General features: G+C 40.7%; 1 protein-coding gene across 1 annotated transcript in view; it reads left to right on the top strand.

The window, feature by feature from the left end:
• The window catches only part of cadm1a (cell adhesion molecule 1a), a 486,946-nt gene that overhangs the window by 379,005 nt on the left and 89,684 nt on the right, over positions 1–18,257 (top strand). Inside the window, exons 3-5 of the mRNA XM_079248263.1 lie at positions 6,532–6,684; positions 8,228–8,365; positions 12,310–12,468. Coding sequence (XP_079104389.1) covers positions 6,532–6,684; positions 8,228–8,365; positions 12,310–12,468 — 450 coding nt within the window. The remainder of the gene's footprint in view (positions 1–6,531; positions 6,685–8,227; positions 8,366–12,309; positions 12,469–18,257) is intronic.

Consider the following 18,257-nt stretch of genomic DNA (forward strand, 5'->3'; position numbering starts at 1 on the left):
ATGATCCCATGCAGCAGATCAGGATGTTCCCATGCAGCAGATCAGGATGTTCCCATGCAGCAGATCAGGATGTTCCCATGCAGCGGATCAGGATGTTCCCATGCAGCAGATCAGGATGTTCCCATGCAGCAGATCAGGATGTTCCCATGCAGCAGATCAGGATGTTCCCATGCAGCGGATCAGGATGTTCCCATGCAGCATATCAGGATGTTTCCATGCAGCAGATCAGGATGTTCCCATGCAGCAGATCAGGATGTTCCCATGCAGCGGATCAGGATGTTCCCATGCAGCAGATCAGGATGTTCCCATGCAGCAGATCAGGATGTTCCCATGCAGCAGATCAGGATGTTCCCATGCAGCGGATCAGGATGTTCCCATGCAGCAGATCAGGATGTTCCCATGCAGCGGATCAGGATGTTCCCATGCAGCAGATCAGGATGTTCCCATGCAGCGGATCAGGATGTTCCCATGCAGCGGATCAGGATGTTCCCATGCAGCGGATCAGGATGTTCCCATGCAGCGGATCAGGATGTTCCCATGCAGCAGATCAGGATGTTCCCATGCAGCAGATCAGGATGTTCCCATGCAGCAGATCAGGATGTTCCCATGCAGCGGATCAGGATGTTCCCATGCAGCAGATCAGGATGTTCCCATGCAGCGGATCAGGATGTTCCCATGCAGCAGATCAGGATGTTCCCATGCAGCGGATCAGGATGTTCCCATGCAGCGGATCAGGATGTTCCCATGCAGCGGATCAGGATGTTCCCATGCAGCGGATCAGGATGTTCCCATGCAGCAGATCAGGATGTTCCCATGCAGCGGATCAGGATGTTCCCATGCAGCAGATCAGGATGTTCCCATGCAGCGGATCAGGATGTTCCCATGCAGCGGATCAGGATGTTCCCATGCAGCGGATCAGGATGTTCCCATGCAGCAGATCAGGATGTTCCCATGCAGCAGATCAGGATGTTCCCATGCAGCAGATCAGGATGTTCCCATGCAGCAGATCAGGATGTTCCCATGCAGCAGATCAGGATGTTCCCATGCAGCGGATCAGGATGTTCCCATGCAGCGGATCAGGATGTTCCCATGCAGCGGATCAGGATGTTCCCATGCAGCAGATCAGGATGTTCCCATGCAGCAGATCAGGATGTTCAGCTTTGGCTTGCTGCTTCTCTCCTGTAACTGCGAAAAAAAAAAAACAGTCACATGAAGGTTTTAGCTCAAGCAGACATGTTTTTTATGGAAATTATGAGCAACAGGTAAACACCAAAATAGTAATGAGATTTACACATTTTATGCTTTTAATGTTGACTTATTATTCTAAAAATGTCAACATAACCACAAAGTGCTATGATGTTTTAAGATATACATTCAAAACTCCAACATTATTTACGCTTCTGTGTTTCAGTTCGTCTTGCTAGTACTTTAGTTTTCACTTCTTTCTAAAGAGAATCCAGACGTTCATCCCTCCTCAAAATCCTGAATAAGCTTGATGATACATTACTCTCTCTGAAGTGTTTGTTTCAGGGTTAGATAAGAAAACCCCTTTCTTTTATGTCCTTGATTTTGCTTGCAGTTTAGTATATAAATTAGGCCTCTTTACCTCATCATCATAAAAACAAAGGCAAGATCCTCTTCTTCAAGCATACACTCACGTGACTGCATGTATCAGAAGGCTAAGGAGAGCATTCAGCATCGCGTGGACATCGTGTACAGTGCCTCTGGACTGGCACTGGTTACATGATGTTTATTTTAATTCAGTTTTAACAATTCCGAATCAAATAATTATGAATTAACAGTATTCTCCTGCAAGTTTACATGGAAACACATCCTGACGAGAATGGTTGAGAAGGGTTCTGATTAGACAGGGGTGGACATGACTGTTAGTGTCACTAAAATATAATCATGTAACTGGAAAAACAACAGGACTATGAACCAGGACTTTAGATGAAGAAAAGCCCCTCTAAGCCTATTCAGTAACCACCCCCCCACCCCCCACCCCTTTTTTTTTTTTTTTTTTCTCTTTTAGGTAGGGCCATGGAGCCTGGACTTTACCTAGAGTGGGGAGGAGGGTGGTAATAGGAGTGTAATTACACCTGCCCCACCCTGGCTAGGCAACTCTGACACCATGTAATAAAGCTCTTATGTGCTCCTCTCAAAAAGTAGCAGCAGCCACTAATCACTATTGATTGCAGCCACTTAGGAGAGGCAGTCTCATCATCTCCTTTTCTCTCTGGATTGGAGTCCTTGCCAAGAGCTGGAGGGGAAAAAAAGATTAAAATGAAATGCAGTGAACGAATGAAGATGAATTTTTGGTGGGGGGGTGGAATGAATAAAAGTTGTGATGTCAGCAGAGGAGAAGAAAAAGTCATTCTTCAAGGTGCATGGCCCAACCTGCTTCTGCTTTGTTTTAAAGTTTTCATTCTCTCATCTACTTGCGTTTCACCGTTAAGCCTCATGTCAAAGCATGATGATGATGTGAGCTTTGTGACAGCTTCCTGTTTCCACCATAAGATGCTACACTGTGCTCATAAAGGAATGGACATGGTCAGCAGCAATACCCAGGTGGTTAAACCATGCCATGTTGGTACTAAGAGTCAAAAGTTGGCCCATAAAGCATCAAAATGCTTTTTCTTTTCTCTCCTTATTTATTTGCTGACTTTTGGACAAAGATTTTTTTTGTTTGTTTTTGCTGTTATTATCAATTGAAGACGGAGTAGGATGAATGAAAGCAGGTCTGTAATCTTTTCGTTCTCCATTAAGACCAGTTTATGGTTTCTGTCTTGTTGAGCAGTGCTGGAGGAAGATTTTCTCCTGAGTGTTTTGCAGTGAAGTTTTTTGCTGTTTTCATCAGATGGTGTTTACTTTCAAACTGATGGAGATGTGATGGAGAAGGAAGCTTGCCGATACCTCTGACGTGCAGTTTACAGCAACCTTGTTTAGATCTGGTAGAAAGAGGACTTGCTGACTGTTGCTGTTCTGAATTCCTGTCTTTTTATTCACTTTGGATTTTTGAAAAATCTGTCAAACCAAACACATAAGATTAGTTTCATATTTTTGATGGTAGGACAAGGAGAAAAGCTAAAGTTTTACTTCATTCATTTAGAAATTTGTTGCACATGGCCCTGTAGCATTTCAACAGCCTTAAATGTGGTAACAGCATCCTCATCTTCCTTTGATATAGTGTCTCTGAGATCGTTCTGATGAAACCAGTGGTTCCCTCACAGATTTGTCTGTTTTAAGAAGTTCTGTGTCAACAGTCTCTGTTTCTATTCTTCAAGCTAAAAAAAAAAACAAAAAACAGAACTGAGCCAGAGGATGAGCTCTGACATATAAGAGAGTCAGAGTGCAGAGAGCCTGGAGGTGCTGTCAATCAAAGCTGAGTTTATCAGCACACTGAAGGGTGATGCAGATAGGTGGGCTTTCATCTTAACCACTGGTTGTCATTCTTCATTGCAGCTTATGGGCTGACTTTGGGTAGGAGGGCAAACAAGGTTTGGCAACCAGTGAAGTAGAAGTGACTGCAGATGAGAGAAGATGGATTTTTACATTTATCCTCAGTTCCTGCATTTGGACCAGGATGAGGAGCAGCGTGTTGATGTCATCAGGATGTCCTGCATGTCTGCTTCAGACTCACTGATCAGTGTTTCATTTATGCTTTGTCCTCTTAGATTTATTAATATTTCCGATGTAAGTCTGAAAGATACAGAAGATCATTCCTGCCAGCAGCCATCAGCCTCTGGAACAAGACCTCCTCAAATTAATTATTATATACTACAATCTTGAATTTCCCTTTGGGGATTAATAAAGTATTTTTCATTTCATTTCAATCCTGCATAATGTGTGAAACTAATTCTGTGATCCAATTCTACTTTTCAGTGTTTTTACCTTGTGAATTCTTCCCTTCTGTTTTTTTTCATTCATTCAATCTATTTTAAACACTCAAAAACTGAAAACAGATTTTTAGGTTTCTTTACTTAAACTAAACATTAAAATCCTTTTCAGTTCAAATTAGATTTTTTTTCATCAAGTTACTTCATTTATTGTTTTCATTTATTTTCCCTATTTAAATATTTTTTAATATATATAAATATTACAAAATATTGTTTAATTCTTCATGCAAAAATCAGACCAAATGTTTTATACAAGAATAAAAGTTTATGTTTGTATATGTCAGAAACTTTAAGTCATACCTGGAAGACTGGTTTTTATTCATGTATGTTTAGTTTATTTTTGCAACACAATGAGCAGCTCAGCAATGCTGCAATATTAAAGCCTTTTTCTTTTTGCACATTTTATCAGAGGAATAAAACTGTTTTTCTGGTCTTTTGTCCTCTGTTGGCTAGACTTAGATTACTGATGTGTGTTTGCATGATTAAAAACACAACAACAAAACAACACATTATCTTGGTAAACCAAGGCCTTTAAAAGTTCCTGGATCCAAACGGTGATCCAGATCACCACCAAGATTTAATCAGTTCATCCTTTTCACATTTCCAACAAATCCTTAAAATATAATGAAAAGCCATCCATAACTTTCTGAGTTATCTTGAACACAAACAGACAAATGCCGATAATACATAACCTCCTTGGCGGAGGTAATTATTCAACCAGACCAGACTGTACAGGATGGCTGATTCCACCACAGAGTCATAGAAGGTAGAGGGTTAGTAGAGGTTCTCTTTCTCCAAAGGACTTGAGTCTCCTCAGGCCGAGAGTCTGCTCGGGCCCCCTCTGTACAGGGCATCTATGTTGTGAGTCCAGTCCAGTTTTTTGTTCAGATGGATACCCGGGTAGTTGTATGCGTCCACTCTCTCAATGTCCCATCCCTGGATGCTCACTGTGGGGGCAGTAGAGTGGCATCTGCAGAAGTCCACCATAATCTCTTTGGTCTTCCATGCATTGATGATGAGGTGGTTCTGCTGACACACGCCCACAAAGCTCCGTGTAAGTCCTCTATGCTCTGTGTCATCATTGTCTATAATGAGGCAGATGACTGCAGAGCCATTAGAGATCTTTTGCAGGATGCAGCTATGTGTTGGGTCTGAAGTCTGCAGTGTGAAGGGTGAAGAGAAAGGGTGCGAGGACAGTGCCCTTGGGCACCCCACACTGGAGATCTGGATGTCATACACACAGTTCTTGGCCCTCACAAACTGGGGCCGATTTGTGAGGTAGTCCAGGATCCAGTCTGGTAAGTCACAGTCCACGGTCACCAGCTTGTGCCTCATGAGCAGTGGCTGGATAGTGTTCTGAGCACTGGAGAAGTCAAAAATAGAATCCTCACAGTGCTGCCAGGGTGGAGCGAAGGTGGCCAAGAACCAGTCACTCAAGTGACTGGTCACTCTACATGCTGCCACTTGCTCAAATTATCATAAACAACTAAATATGTTACCAGATGACACGTAAATCTACATAACCATCTCATTGTGAGACTATAGTCCAAACTCTGATTGAATGCATTGATCAAATTGAAGATTGTATGCGCCAGAACTTCCTTCAGTTAAATGAAACTGAAACAGAAACAATAGTCTTTGGAGCCAAATAAGAAAGACTATAAGTCAATAATCAGCTTCAGACGGTTAAGTTAACAATGAATGAAGAAGCCAGAAATATTGGTGTTGTCCGGGAATCAAAGCTGAATTTTAGTTGTCACATTGAAACAGATGTGAAGCCTTTTATGACTTAAAGAATGTATAAAGGATTACAGAAATGATGACTCAGCAAGATTTAGAAACACTTGTCCATACATTTATCTCTAGTAGACTAGACTATTGTAACACTGTCCTTACAGATCTCCCGACTAAGTCCATCAGACAGCTGCAGTTAGTCCGGAACGCTGCTGTTCCAGCCCTCGCCAAGACAAAGAACGTGGATCATAGAACTCCAGACCTCAGATCTTTACATTGACGTCCTGTCTGTCTGAGAACTGACTTCTAAATCCTGTTATTAGTTTATAAAGCACTGAACGGTTTAGGACCAAATTCATTCAGGATCTTCTGGTTTGTTCTGAACCAACCAGATCCCTCATCAAAGTCTGTTAACCCCTAACCTCCCCCTAACTTTTACCTCTCCCACAGGAACTTTTATTTGAAACACCTTTACTCCCTTCCTTTATATTTGATTATCTTCTTTTTTCTTTTTAAATGCTCTCTGTACCCTTCTGTAATGTTTTTATGTGAGACTTTACAAATAAACTTGCCTTGCCTTAATACACAATATACTATGGTACAGTATATACTATTGTATAGTATATACTATGGTACAGTATATACTGATACAGTATATAATCATAAAGTACTTGCCGTCAACATTTACATACTGATGAACATGGTCAACAGCAGCAGTTCATGTATGTAAGATGAGCGCTCAGCATGTTGATGAGACACCTACACAAATCAGCTGCTTTGCTTTTAACTGTTACTTTCTGTATTCATCATAGCAATAATATTTTAATGAACTGCAGTTGGTTTGTTTTGATGATTCTGCATAAATAAAGACATTACTTTTTCCTATGTTTTCCTCTTGCAGCACTCAAAGATGCTCGCTTTCAGCTGGTGAACTTCTCAGAAAATGAGCTGCGGGTGTCACTGTCTAATGTGTCGCTTTCAGACGAGGGTCGATATGTTTGCCAGCTCTACACAGACCCCCCACAGGAGGCTTACGCCGACATCACAGTGCTAAGTACATCAAAACACGCACACAAAAACATACAGCACAGCACACAACAGAGAAAAAGGCATTTACATTTACAATGTTGATTCTCTGGACAGATTATTCAGTCCCATCCTTTTTTTTAGTTGATGTTTACATGTTCACCTCACAATGAGCTTCGGTTGCTAACTCGCAGCTGAACATACAATGGAACATGGATATTCGTTTGTCAAGGTACCAAAGCAACAAACAGGTGACCAGAGATTATAGTCATTACCCCAGCATAGAGCAGATCCTTGCAGTCAATCCTCCTCAAGATTTGCTGCTACATTTGCATGCTGTCTCACTCCCTGATTATCCAGAGATGCAGCTGACTGAAAAAATGCTTGTAATAATTCAGTCCAAGCTTAGAAGATTTTGTGTTGTTGCTTCAGCTTGTTTGGAAAATGTTGGAGCTATCAGCTCTGCAGCCCCCACAAACTGTGTTACGAAGTGATATATAATGCAACTTTCCAGCCACCCTGGCTGGTTGTGTTCGTAGAGTTTAACTGTCATAATACATTATACCACGGTCAGTAGGTCAGCAATGCCAGCTGACTGCATTATTTTCATACATATGCACACATATTTTGGCAAGGTAAATTACCTTTATATCATTCCATTCTTGGTGTCACTATAGCAACACATTAATCACCTAGTTCAGATCAACCAGTTTTTGACAGGTGAACGAGAGAAACGCGTTGTAGCTTGGCAACGGTTGTTTAGCATTAAATTGTTTCTATACTTTTAACATATTTAGCACATTTTGTAAAAACAATAAAAATAAAATAAACATCACACTGCTGCATGCGGTGATCCAGACTCCACGTCATCCATTAAAACCCTGTAAAACACAGTTCATCCTTGTTTAATCCTTACTTACATTCTAGTAGCTGATTGATACACTTTATAAAGACTTACATGATACAGTATGTATGGGTTGTATTTAACACCTCACTTTATTACTAAGACTTCTACACGCAGGTTATTTGATATAAAACACAAGAGGTCTGTGTGTCCTCAGTGTGTGGTCAGATGAAGATAAAGTCCTATTCCTCTTGGTCAACACTGAGTGACTCAGAAGGTCAGCTGTCTTCAGCGTTTTCTGCTTACAAGCTCATTAAAGTGCAGGTTTTTGTGTTGCCACATCTTCTCATTTGCAGCTTTTCTAAGCATTAATGCAACATGAATGTATTTTACTGCATCTCTCAAACATCAAGTTACATAATCATGTCTGATCAACTACAGCCATTAGAAAGTGTTGTCAACCCTTACTTTTAATGTTCATTCATTGTGTTTTACTTGCATTTGTTGAATATGCAACAAGGAAACATATTTTTAAATATGTTTAGAAAGTAACTTCAATACAAAAGTAATTTGATGATTAAACAGAAATTGTGTTTCCCTGATGCTTAGTTTGATAAGAAACTATGAGGCAAATTCTCTTGGAAGTCCGCTCTTCATCAGCTGTCCACAGATATTAGTGTGTTCCATTTCCTCAGTTTACCCAGCTCTTTGTTGTGTACTGTCACAGTTCCTCCAGGTAACCCTATCATCCAGGCGCGGGATGAGGTCTTGAGCGAAGGAAACGAGACAGAGATGACCTGCACTGCCTTGAGCAGCAAGCCCGCTGCCATCATCAGATGGATGAAGGGAGATAAAGAGCTTCCAGGTAGGCACTAAAAGAAATAAATCAGGATACTTTCCTCTTTCAACACAGGGCAGTCATGTAACTTTACACATGGTACATTTGTGTGGCAGCTTTTGCTTCATGAACTTTAGAACATATAATTCAGTGATCTGTCACCTCTAGAAAGAACTTTGCATACTTGCTTGGAAACAGCATGAAAGTAAATCAAAGGCACAAAAACCCACAAAATTTTGTGTGCAAATAAAGCCATGAATGTTTTCAGATATTCTCATTGATAATCTTCTTATACTTTCATCTGTGTGTTTGCTGCAGAAGTCATAAAGACCTGAAGTATCTCCTGTTGATTAATTTAATTTACTTTCACAGAGACAACATAATATGATGAATGTGTACTCTCTCAAGCCAAATGGTATAAGGAGGTACTCAAAATGCCCTAGTGGAGTGTTAAAAGCAGTCTTCCGCTCATCTCCTTCAATCCTGACCGAGTGGCAGGCATTTCTCAGATCCAGTTTAGTAAAGAAAGTGGAAGGCAGAATCAATCAGAGGCAAGGGATATTTATTCTAAATTGTGATCTCATTCAAACGCCTGTAGTCAATACATGGACGAAGAGTGTCATCTTTCTTTCCCACAAAAAAGAAACCTGCACCAATAGGCAAGAAAGATCGGTGTACGATTCCAGCTGACAGGGAGTCTTTAAAGTACGTTTCCATAGCCTCTCTTTCTGTATAAGAGAGGTTGTAAAGTCTGCTGGAAAATAGCTTAGCTCCAGGCAAAAGGTCGATCTTGCAATTGTAAGGACGGTGTGGGGGTAAGGATAGTGCTTCTTGTTTGCTGAACACAGCGGCTAGGTCATGATGAATAGCAGGAGACGAGGTCTGGTGGATCAGGCACCTTAGAAATCTGAACACCTTGGGGAGACGAAGCAGACTTTAGACAAAGTACATGGCAAAAAGTCATCCAACAAATTACAGTGCCCTTTGACCAGTCCAAGTGGGGATTATGTGTCCATAGCCAAGGGAGACCAAGGATGAAAGGGGAGTGGGGGGATGGAATAACCAACAATTGAATCTCCTCTCAATGATTACCTCATGAGGTTAAAAGGGTCACTAGCTGGGTCTGAAAAGATCCAGGTGAAAAGATCATAGGATGAGTGAAGAGCTGGATTATGATTCCACACTGCAGTGGCCTAATTGACGGCCCGTCCAGTCAGTAGACTGACTACATGGGTGACTTTAGCTTGGTCTGTTGATTAGGTGGTTGGCTGAAGATTGAAGATCAGAGAGCACTGGTGGAGGAAACAACCACAAGAGCCTAGTTCACCATCATACCTCTCTGGTGTAAGAATCTGTGGCTATCGTGGATGGATGACTGGTGCAGACATGGGAGAGGCAGCAGCTGGTGGTGGACACATAACTAGCTACAGTATTTAACTCTTGGCTTAAAGAGGACACACTGGACCCCAAAAGCCTATAAGGAAGCCATAATTTGGTGGAGGGACTGGCAATATTGGTCCACAAGCACACCTTGTTGTAATGCTTGTTGTAAAGCCTCTAGGCTGGTGGGGTCTTCATGGCCAGATGGTTCTGTCATGTTTGACGTAACCAGACCCAATATCCCAAACAAAGACACGACAGCAAAATGTTCACAGAGTGAAACAAAAGGTCTTTATTGCTCAAAAATGCCATGGAGCAAACTCACAAAAATGCTTTGCCAAAAAGAAGGGGAAATGACAAAACCAAGGTTTGCGTGAAACTGACAACCATCTGGCACTCACTGAGTGTGGCAACACCCCTTAAGTTCCTGAGGAAACAATTAAAGAATGCAGGTGTGCTGACACGCCATGGACTGCTGCATGGCCTGGAACAAAGGGAGGGGGAGAAAACTTTTTTTAAAAAAGTACTACATGAATACACAAACCATACATAAATATAACCCAAACCCTGACACTTTATTTATAAAACCCTTTTTATGCCATTGGCAACACAAAGTGCTTTATATGAGAAAAAAAAATCATGCATAATAAGTTAAAAATAATTATTCTTTTTCACATAGTCATACACATACACAAAAACAAAGCATTTCCAAGATAGCCATTTACCAGAACAATGCTTCCAGCACACGGAAATCCACTGCATTGTCTGCAGAAATGTTTTCTTCCTACTTCATTGAAGAGGTTGTTCCCATCAGTAATCAGTTCCCTGAGTCTGATTAACTCAGTCCAACACATCCAGCTAGTAGTGCCTTGCTCTACTCTTTCTGCTCTTTAAAAGAATATGAAATCTCTAAACGCCACTCTAAACCCACAACCTGTCCTCCTCCTGCTCCTATGGACATTCTGCCAGAGCTGACTGGCTTCCTCCCCCACCAAAGTGGGCAAAGTGACCCAAAAGAGACATTTTGGCAGAGTTACTTTGTTTTGTTGTTGTTTGTTTGTTTGTTTGTTTTTTGTAGTTTTCTTACTTTTGGTTTGTCTTTAGTCAAAGTAAAAGATGAACATATGTTGGCAAAAAAAAAACTTTTTAAACTACTTATTGGACAGACAGTGTAAACTGGACATTAACAATCTATGGACCAAACAGAGACAACAGAAATTATGTTAGTTTACATCCCACTCTGTAAGGGTGGGATCAGTGGTGGATTTGCACATGCACTATTCATTGTGACTGTGCACGTGGACTTTTGCAGGTGTCCCCTCTGCTCCTCTGACTGTCTGGGAGTGCCTTATGACGGGGAGAGGCTCCCGCTGCTCGTTCGTGACAGTCACTGCTAAACAATATGTGCTTTCAAGTCAGTCACCAAAACACCAGAAACGTCTCTAATAACTCCAGTAAAAGTTGCTAGATTTGTCGCTAGTCACTTTTAATAAAAAATCACCAAGGGGGTTTGGAAAGTCTGCAGTTTTAGCAAGAGAGTCGCCAAGTTTTTTCCTACCAGCTGGCATCTGTATCACGTGGTATAAGGATCCACCGTTGTCATTTGTTGAGGGCAAAAGAGGGATTACTTGTTTTTATGCACATGATGTCCCAGTTTGAAATGCGGTACATTTGTGGTCTATTTTTTCTTTTTACTTTTTTTTTTTCCAATTTAATTAATCCAATTCAGGGTCGTGGGGAAGCTGGAGCCTATACCAGCTGACTTTGGGCGAAAGGCAGGGTACACCCAGGACAGCTTGCCAGTCACACAGGGCCACAGAGACGAACAACCACTCATACTCACTCCTAGGGGGCAATTTAGAGTAACCCATTAACCTAACATGCATGTCTTTGGATGGTGGGAGGAAGCCGTAGTGCAAACACGGGGAGAACATGCAAACTCCACACAGAGAGGCTGCTGTCCAAACCTTGCCCCAGCCAAGGATCGAACCAGCAACTTTCTTGCTGTGAGGCCACAGTGCTAACCACTATGTCACCGTGCAGTTGTTCCTCTCTCTGCTAGTTTTTATATCTTGCTTTACAGACCGATGAGTCATTCTCCACAATCACACAATCTTGGTTCATTTCTTCTATAAATAAAAAGTGGGAACAAGGATTACTTAATCTGATAGTTTGTGGGGAACAGCTATTCCTCTTGCGTCTTAGGGTTTAATTGTAGAACTAAGTAATTATGTTGTGACAAGTGACAAGTTATACTTGATTGTTCCCATTGAAAAACAAAAAGTAATACAACATGGCACAATGCAGCCCTGCAGCTTCAAGTGAGATATTGCACAATTGATATGGCAACAAAAAAAAAGTAATTTAGAATTATTTAATATTTTGACTGAAATGGAGAAAAATGGATTTTTAAATTGTTCCAGTTGTCATTATGGAAGTTATACTTTCTAACAGAAGGTATTAACTTGTTCTCAGGATGATGAAGGGATTGTTCCTGTGTTCCGCTGTCTTTTTCCTGACAAAGGAAAGACTATCTTGTAAATGTAAGATTTGGACGAGATGTACCTTCATTGTAAATCATTGTTTTGCAGGTAAACCCAAAGTTGAGCTGGCATACGACAAGATGTACACAGTAACCAGTAGGCTGACGTTCACCGTTGATAAGGAGGATGATGGTGTGCCTGTAGTTTGCATCGTAGACCACCCTGCTGTCAAGGACTTCCAAGCACAGAAATACCTGGAGGTGCAGTGTAAGTGTTTCACAGCAGACACACACCCACACTTCAACACACATACATACACGCCAACATACACCCAGAGCCCTGTACACATACCGGTTGCTGGGCTGTTTGTGGTTATTCATGGTTTCTCCTCGTCGGATATAAATTGTGTTTTCTTTGAAGCTTTAGATCAGGGGTGTCTAACTCAAATTCACAGAGGGCCAAAATTAAAAACAGGAACAAAGTAGAGGGCCAAACTCATTTTTTTCTTCAGGAAGTGACAGCTGTTGTTCATGTTTTTATTATCTTTGAGATACAGTACTGTATTAAATATTTTCACAAATTAAATAAATGTTAGGCCTATTTTTGCTTAAACACTAACCCAGAACAGGCTTAATAAAACTGAATTGAATATCAGGCCTTAATATCTGGAACTTTATATTCATTTTAATTGCGACCTAAATCTTTCATCACAGACCATCAAGGCCAACACCTAAAAAAAAAATCAATTATCTTTTACAACTTTGAACAGACCGTGCCATCAAGAAATAAAATCAAATATATCCAGTTTAGTTTGCTTCCATTTACTCTGATTATGCACATGGGTCCAATCCAGATACTTGGCATCGCTTTTTACATGCAAGTGCAACTATTTGTGGAGTCAGGCTCTGAGATGAGGAAATCCTCAGGACTGACTGAAGGTGTTCATCAGTGAGATGACTCCTGTGTGGTGTTTTTATTTTTATCAAAGGAAACAGTTGCTTACACAGGTATGTGCTGCCAAACATAGAGAGCATTTGCGCAGCTTGGGCACAGAGTTGGAGCAGCATTTCCAGGAGGTAAGGTGGAAATTGACATGAATGCTTTAGATTGTTGATGATTCTCTAAAGGTGTTTAGTTTATTGGGTGAGAAGATGTGACAGTTGCTGTGGCTTGTTTTCTACTTTATGTTCAGTTTTTCCTTATCCTGTTCTTTTGGGGTTTTTGTTCTTCCTCTCTCTCTCTCCATCATGCCTGTCTTTTCTTCTATCTTTTTACTCATCCACTCCCTCTATTGTCTCTTTTCCTCCAGTCTGGTCCAGCAGTTATAAGCTGAAATAACGGATGTATAGCATAAATAATAAAATAAAGAATAAAGCTTAAGAATCAAGGGGAGCCTTATATCCATGGGCTCCTCTTGGAAGAGTAAATGTGTTCAGCACAACAAAGCAGCCAGACCATCATTCTGCTGTCAAGATGCTGGAGAACAAGTTTAAAAGAAAATAAATACATAAAAATGTGTTTCACAGCCATTTTCTCTGTCCTGGTATATAACATTAACTAGTATTTAAGGTGGATGCATGATGTTGTTGAAGTTTTCATGCTGGAATGATAAACTGTTTTTCTGTAAAACACGCCAGGAGATAAAACATGTCTAAGCTTGTATAGAATTTGGTCTTTCAGTGTGGAGTTTGCATGTTCTCGTTGTGTATAGGTGGGTTCCCTGCTCTCCAGTCTCCTCCCATCATCCAAAGACATACATGTTAGGTTAATTCATTGTTATAAATTCTCCCAAGATCGAGTGTGGATGCTGTGCTTCTTTGTCTCTCGATGTAAGTGACCTGTAGATGGGTGGCCTGTCGAGGTGTAGCTGCTTCTCATCTGGTAATTGCTGGGATAGAGTCCCGCTTCCCCACAACCCTGAAAGTGTGTTAGAAAATGAATGAGTGCTGTCTGAATTAGGAAAGTAATGTGTAAATGAAGGCATTCGGACATGAGTCTATTGCTACTTCTTTGCCTCTTATTTAAGAATATTGCAATAGGTTTAAATAAGTGTTGTGGAATCTTGATCCTGTTTAAAAAAGTGAGATGGTAAAAAAAAGAAAAGAAAAAATAGAGATAAAATAAACTACTCATAATCAGGTCCAAAGATTGTTAACAAATCTGATGTAAAAAAATATATATATATTTTTTACTTTTTTTTTAAACACTTATAATGGGTAATACTTTGGTAAAGATCAGCTTTTTTCGAAGAATGCTCTTATCTCCAAAATAATTATGATGAAAAATCATTGCTGTCATAATTTACTGACCTACTCAAGGCTGTAATAACCTCATGTCAAATATTTCAGTTTTCACCTTTCTTTTTTTTTTTTTTTTTTTTTTTTTTAAAGATGCTTTTTTTTTGTCATTTTCCTATTGGAAAAAAAAATCAGGATTTTCTGATAAATAAAGGGCCAAAAAAAAATTTTCTTTAAAAAAAGAAAAGATGCTTTTTTGTCATTTTCCTATTGAAAAAAATCAGGATTTTCTTATAAATAAAGGGCTTTTTTTCTTTTTTTTAAATTTTATTTTAAACATGCTTTTTCTGTTGTTTTTCCCATTGAGAAAAATCAGAATTTTCTTATAAAATAAATGGCAAAAAAACCATTAATATATATATAAAAAATAATAAACTACAGATTTGAAGTTGTTCTAGGTCTTAGATCTAAAGTTGTTAGAAAAATCTGATTTTAAATAAGTAAAACAAAATTAGGTTTGACATTTTTATTTACTTTTAAGTGGTGTACCGTTTTGGTAATTGAAGGTGAAGAATGTTGATATTTTCAATGAATGCTCATATTTCTAAAATTAAAAATAACTCAACATCAGTGTTCTTGTTAATTATTGTCCTAGTCAAGATTTTATTTAGGTTTATTATTTTTATGACACTTTATGTGGGCTACCGTTTTGATACCTGAAGGTGAGGGTTAAATAATTGATGTATTTTTAAAAATGAATAAAGGTCGAAACAAAGATTGTATGCAAAAATCTATTATATCTTGGATCAACTATCAAAGAGTTAAAACTACCAACAAATAATGAAAGACATTGTTGCAGGAGTAGTTATGTAAATCCTTATTTATGTGACAGAACTGAACATAGTTCTGCAGTGGAATGGCATTTAATTTTTTTTCAGAAAGGATGACTCAGTGTTTCCTGTGCTAAGATCACACAGGAATGCTCTTTTCCTTCCTTTTGAAAGTATTTGATCAGCTCTCATCTTGGCTGACATTTATTGTAGATAGTTAAGGGCTGTTTAAAAACTAAAAAAATTGACCAGAACAGAAACGTAAAAGGAGATGGTCCCCTCTTCTTTTTCTTTTTTGACTGCATCTTTGGTACGAGCTGGATTTTAACAAATAAGCTATTTCAGAAAAAGCATGCATGTTCCAGATTAGTGAAGATATGTCACACTGCAGGTCTAAAATACTCTGTTTCAGATTTTGCTGAAAAGTGATTTCTATCATTTAAGCAGAAGTATATTTGACTACAGTGTGAACAATCTCCAACCCCGAAAACACACACACACATGCAAACACACACATGCACACTCACGCTCATAGACACACCTTCCGATGTTTCACTGCCTTCTTTGGCCCTCTCCTGGTGACTCCACTTTCTGGAAACAGTGGATGGGATGCACGAGAAAAAAAAGCATTTGACAGCGTAAACTGAAAGTTCTTACACATTCCATTCCAGATTGCACCGTCTGATGGCAGCAAATTGTAGCAGCTCTGACTTGCTATCTTGATTTCTTTAAAATACAAACTCTTTTCACATGGATCTTAGCTCAAATTAGGTCTTTTATTCTGAGGATTTCATGCCAGTTCGGAGGGTGCTGCAAGGGGGATTTTTCTGCATAGTTTTGGCTCTGTCAAGACTTGTTATGATGAGTCTCCATGGCAATGAAAGACTTTTTTACAATCGGGATCAACTAAATAAACTCTCCCAAATCAGGATTATCAGCAAAACAACACATCACATCCCAATAGAGTTGAAAAGAAAGACAAGAGGTTGCAGTTTGGGAATGGGTAATGGGAGATCACTAGCTAACAAAACGAACGAGCTCGAGATGCTAACAAGGTCTCAGAAAGAATACAGAGAGTGCAGTATTATGTGCTTCACCGAGACATGGCTGCATGAACACATCCCTGACTGTAATGTGTCTGTACCGGGCTTTAAAACGGTCCGTGCAGACCGCAGTAGACAACACAGCGGAAAGCTAAAGGGTGGTGGAATTGCAGTGCTGGTTAACCCGTCATCCTGGACATGTTACTGTCAAGGAGAAGATATGCACAAGGGACATCGAACTGTTAGCTGTGAGCTGTGAGAGTTTACCTGTGTTATTCTGGTAGCGGTTTATATAATACCTGGTACCGCACCAGACACAGCCTGTGATGTCATCAGCTCCGTCGTTGCTCGGCTACAAACACAGCATCCAAAATCATTCATGGCGATCTCCGGAGACTTCAACAACGTCTCCCTCTCTGCAACTCTACCAACATTCCAGCAGTTTGTCAGCTGCTCCACCAGAGAAAATAAGATGTTGGACTTATTTTATGCAAATGTGAATAATGGATCCAGTTGTTCTGCCCTGCCTCCTTTAGGAAGATCTGACCATAATCTGGTTCTTCTCACCTCCACCTACAAGCCCATCGTTCAGCAGCAACCAGTCATCACAAAGACTCAAAATCTGGTCTGCTGAAGCTGAAGATGCTCTTAGAGGAGGCTTTGAGGCTACAGACTGGAACGTCCTCTGTGAACCTCATGGAGACGACATCAACGCCATGACTGAGTGTGTGACAGATTACATAAACTTCTGTGTGGACAGCATCGTCCCAACAAGAACAGTGAGGTGCTTCCCCAATAACAAACCCTGGATCACCAGTGACCTGAAAAAGCTGCTGAACATCAAAAAGAAAGCCTTCAGGGATGGTGACAGGGAGTTATTGAGGGCAACACAAAAACAGCTTACAACACAAACTAAGAAGTGCAAGGAGGACTACAGGAGGAAGTTAGAAAGTCAGCTCCAGCAGAATAACCTGAGGGATGTGTGGTCTGGAATGAAGAGGATCACCGGCTTCAAGTTAAAGGGGGACCAGCCTGATGGAGGTCTGGACAGAGCTAATGAGCTGAACATATTCTTCAACAGGTTCAGTTCACCCCCTACCTCCAGCCCAACAGACCACACACCCTCCATAAGCCCACTGCTTTCCTGTCACGCCTCCAATCTGTCACCCTGCAGCTCAGTCATGGACCAGAACACAGCTTCATCTCCCTCCACATCAGGACATCCTGAGACCTCCACCTTGTTTGTCTCTGGCAATCAGGTTAAGAAGCAACTTGAGAAACTGAACCAGAACAAGGCTGCAGGTCCAGATGGTGTCAGTCCCAGAGTTCTCAAGACCTGCTCAGAACAACTATGTCCGATTCTCCAGCACCTTTTCAACACCAGTCTGAGACAAAATAGAGTCCCAGTGCTGTGGAAAACCTCCTGCCTTGTTCCAGTGCCTAAAAAACACAACCAGCTGAACCAAGTGACTACAGACCAGTTGCCCTGACATCTCACATCATGAAAGTCCTGGAGAGACTCTTACTGGCTCACCTCAACAAGCAAGTAAACACCTTTCAGGACCCATTCCAGTTTGCATATCGTAATGGACTTGGGTTTGAAGATGCCATCATATACCTGCTCCAGAGAGCACACTCTCATGTGGACCATTCAGGCAGCACTCTGAGGGTCATGTTCTTTCATTTCTCAAGCGCTTTTAATACCATTCAGCCTGCTTTGTTATGTGAGAAGCTCCATAAATTCCAGGTGGATACCTCCACAACCACCTGGATCTATGACTACCTCACAAACAGACCCCAGTTTGTGAGACTGAAAGGTTGTGTGTCTGAGATGCAGGTCAGCAGCACTGGTGCACCACAAGGAACTGTACTCTGGCCATTCCTCTTCACTCTGTACACCTCAGACTTCCAGTACAACTCTGAGTCCTGTCATCTGCAGAAATACT

This window comes from Telmatherina bonti (assembly GCF_933228915.1).
Source record: "Telmatherina bonti genome assembly, chromosome: 10".
Classification (NCBI taxonomy): domain Eukaryota; kingdom Metazoa; phylum Chordata; class Actinopteri; order Atheriniformes; family Telmatherinidae; genus Telmatherina; species Telmatherina bonti.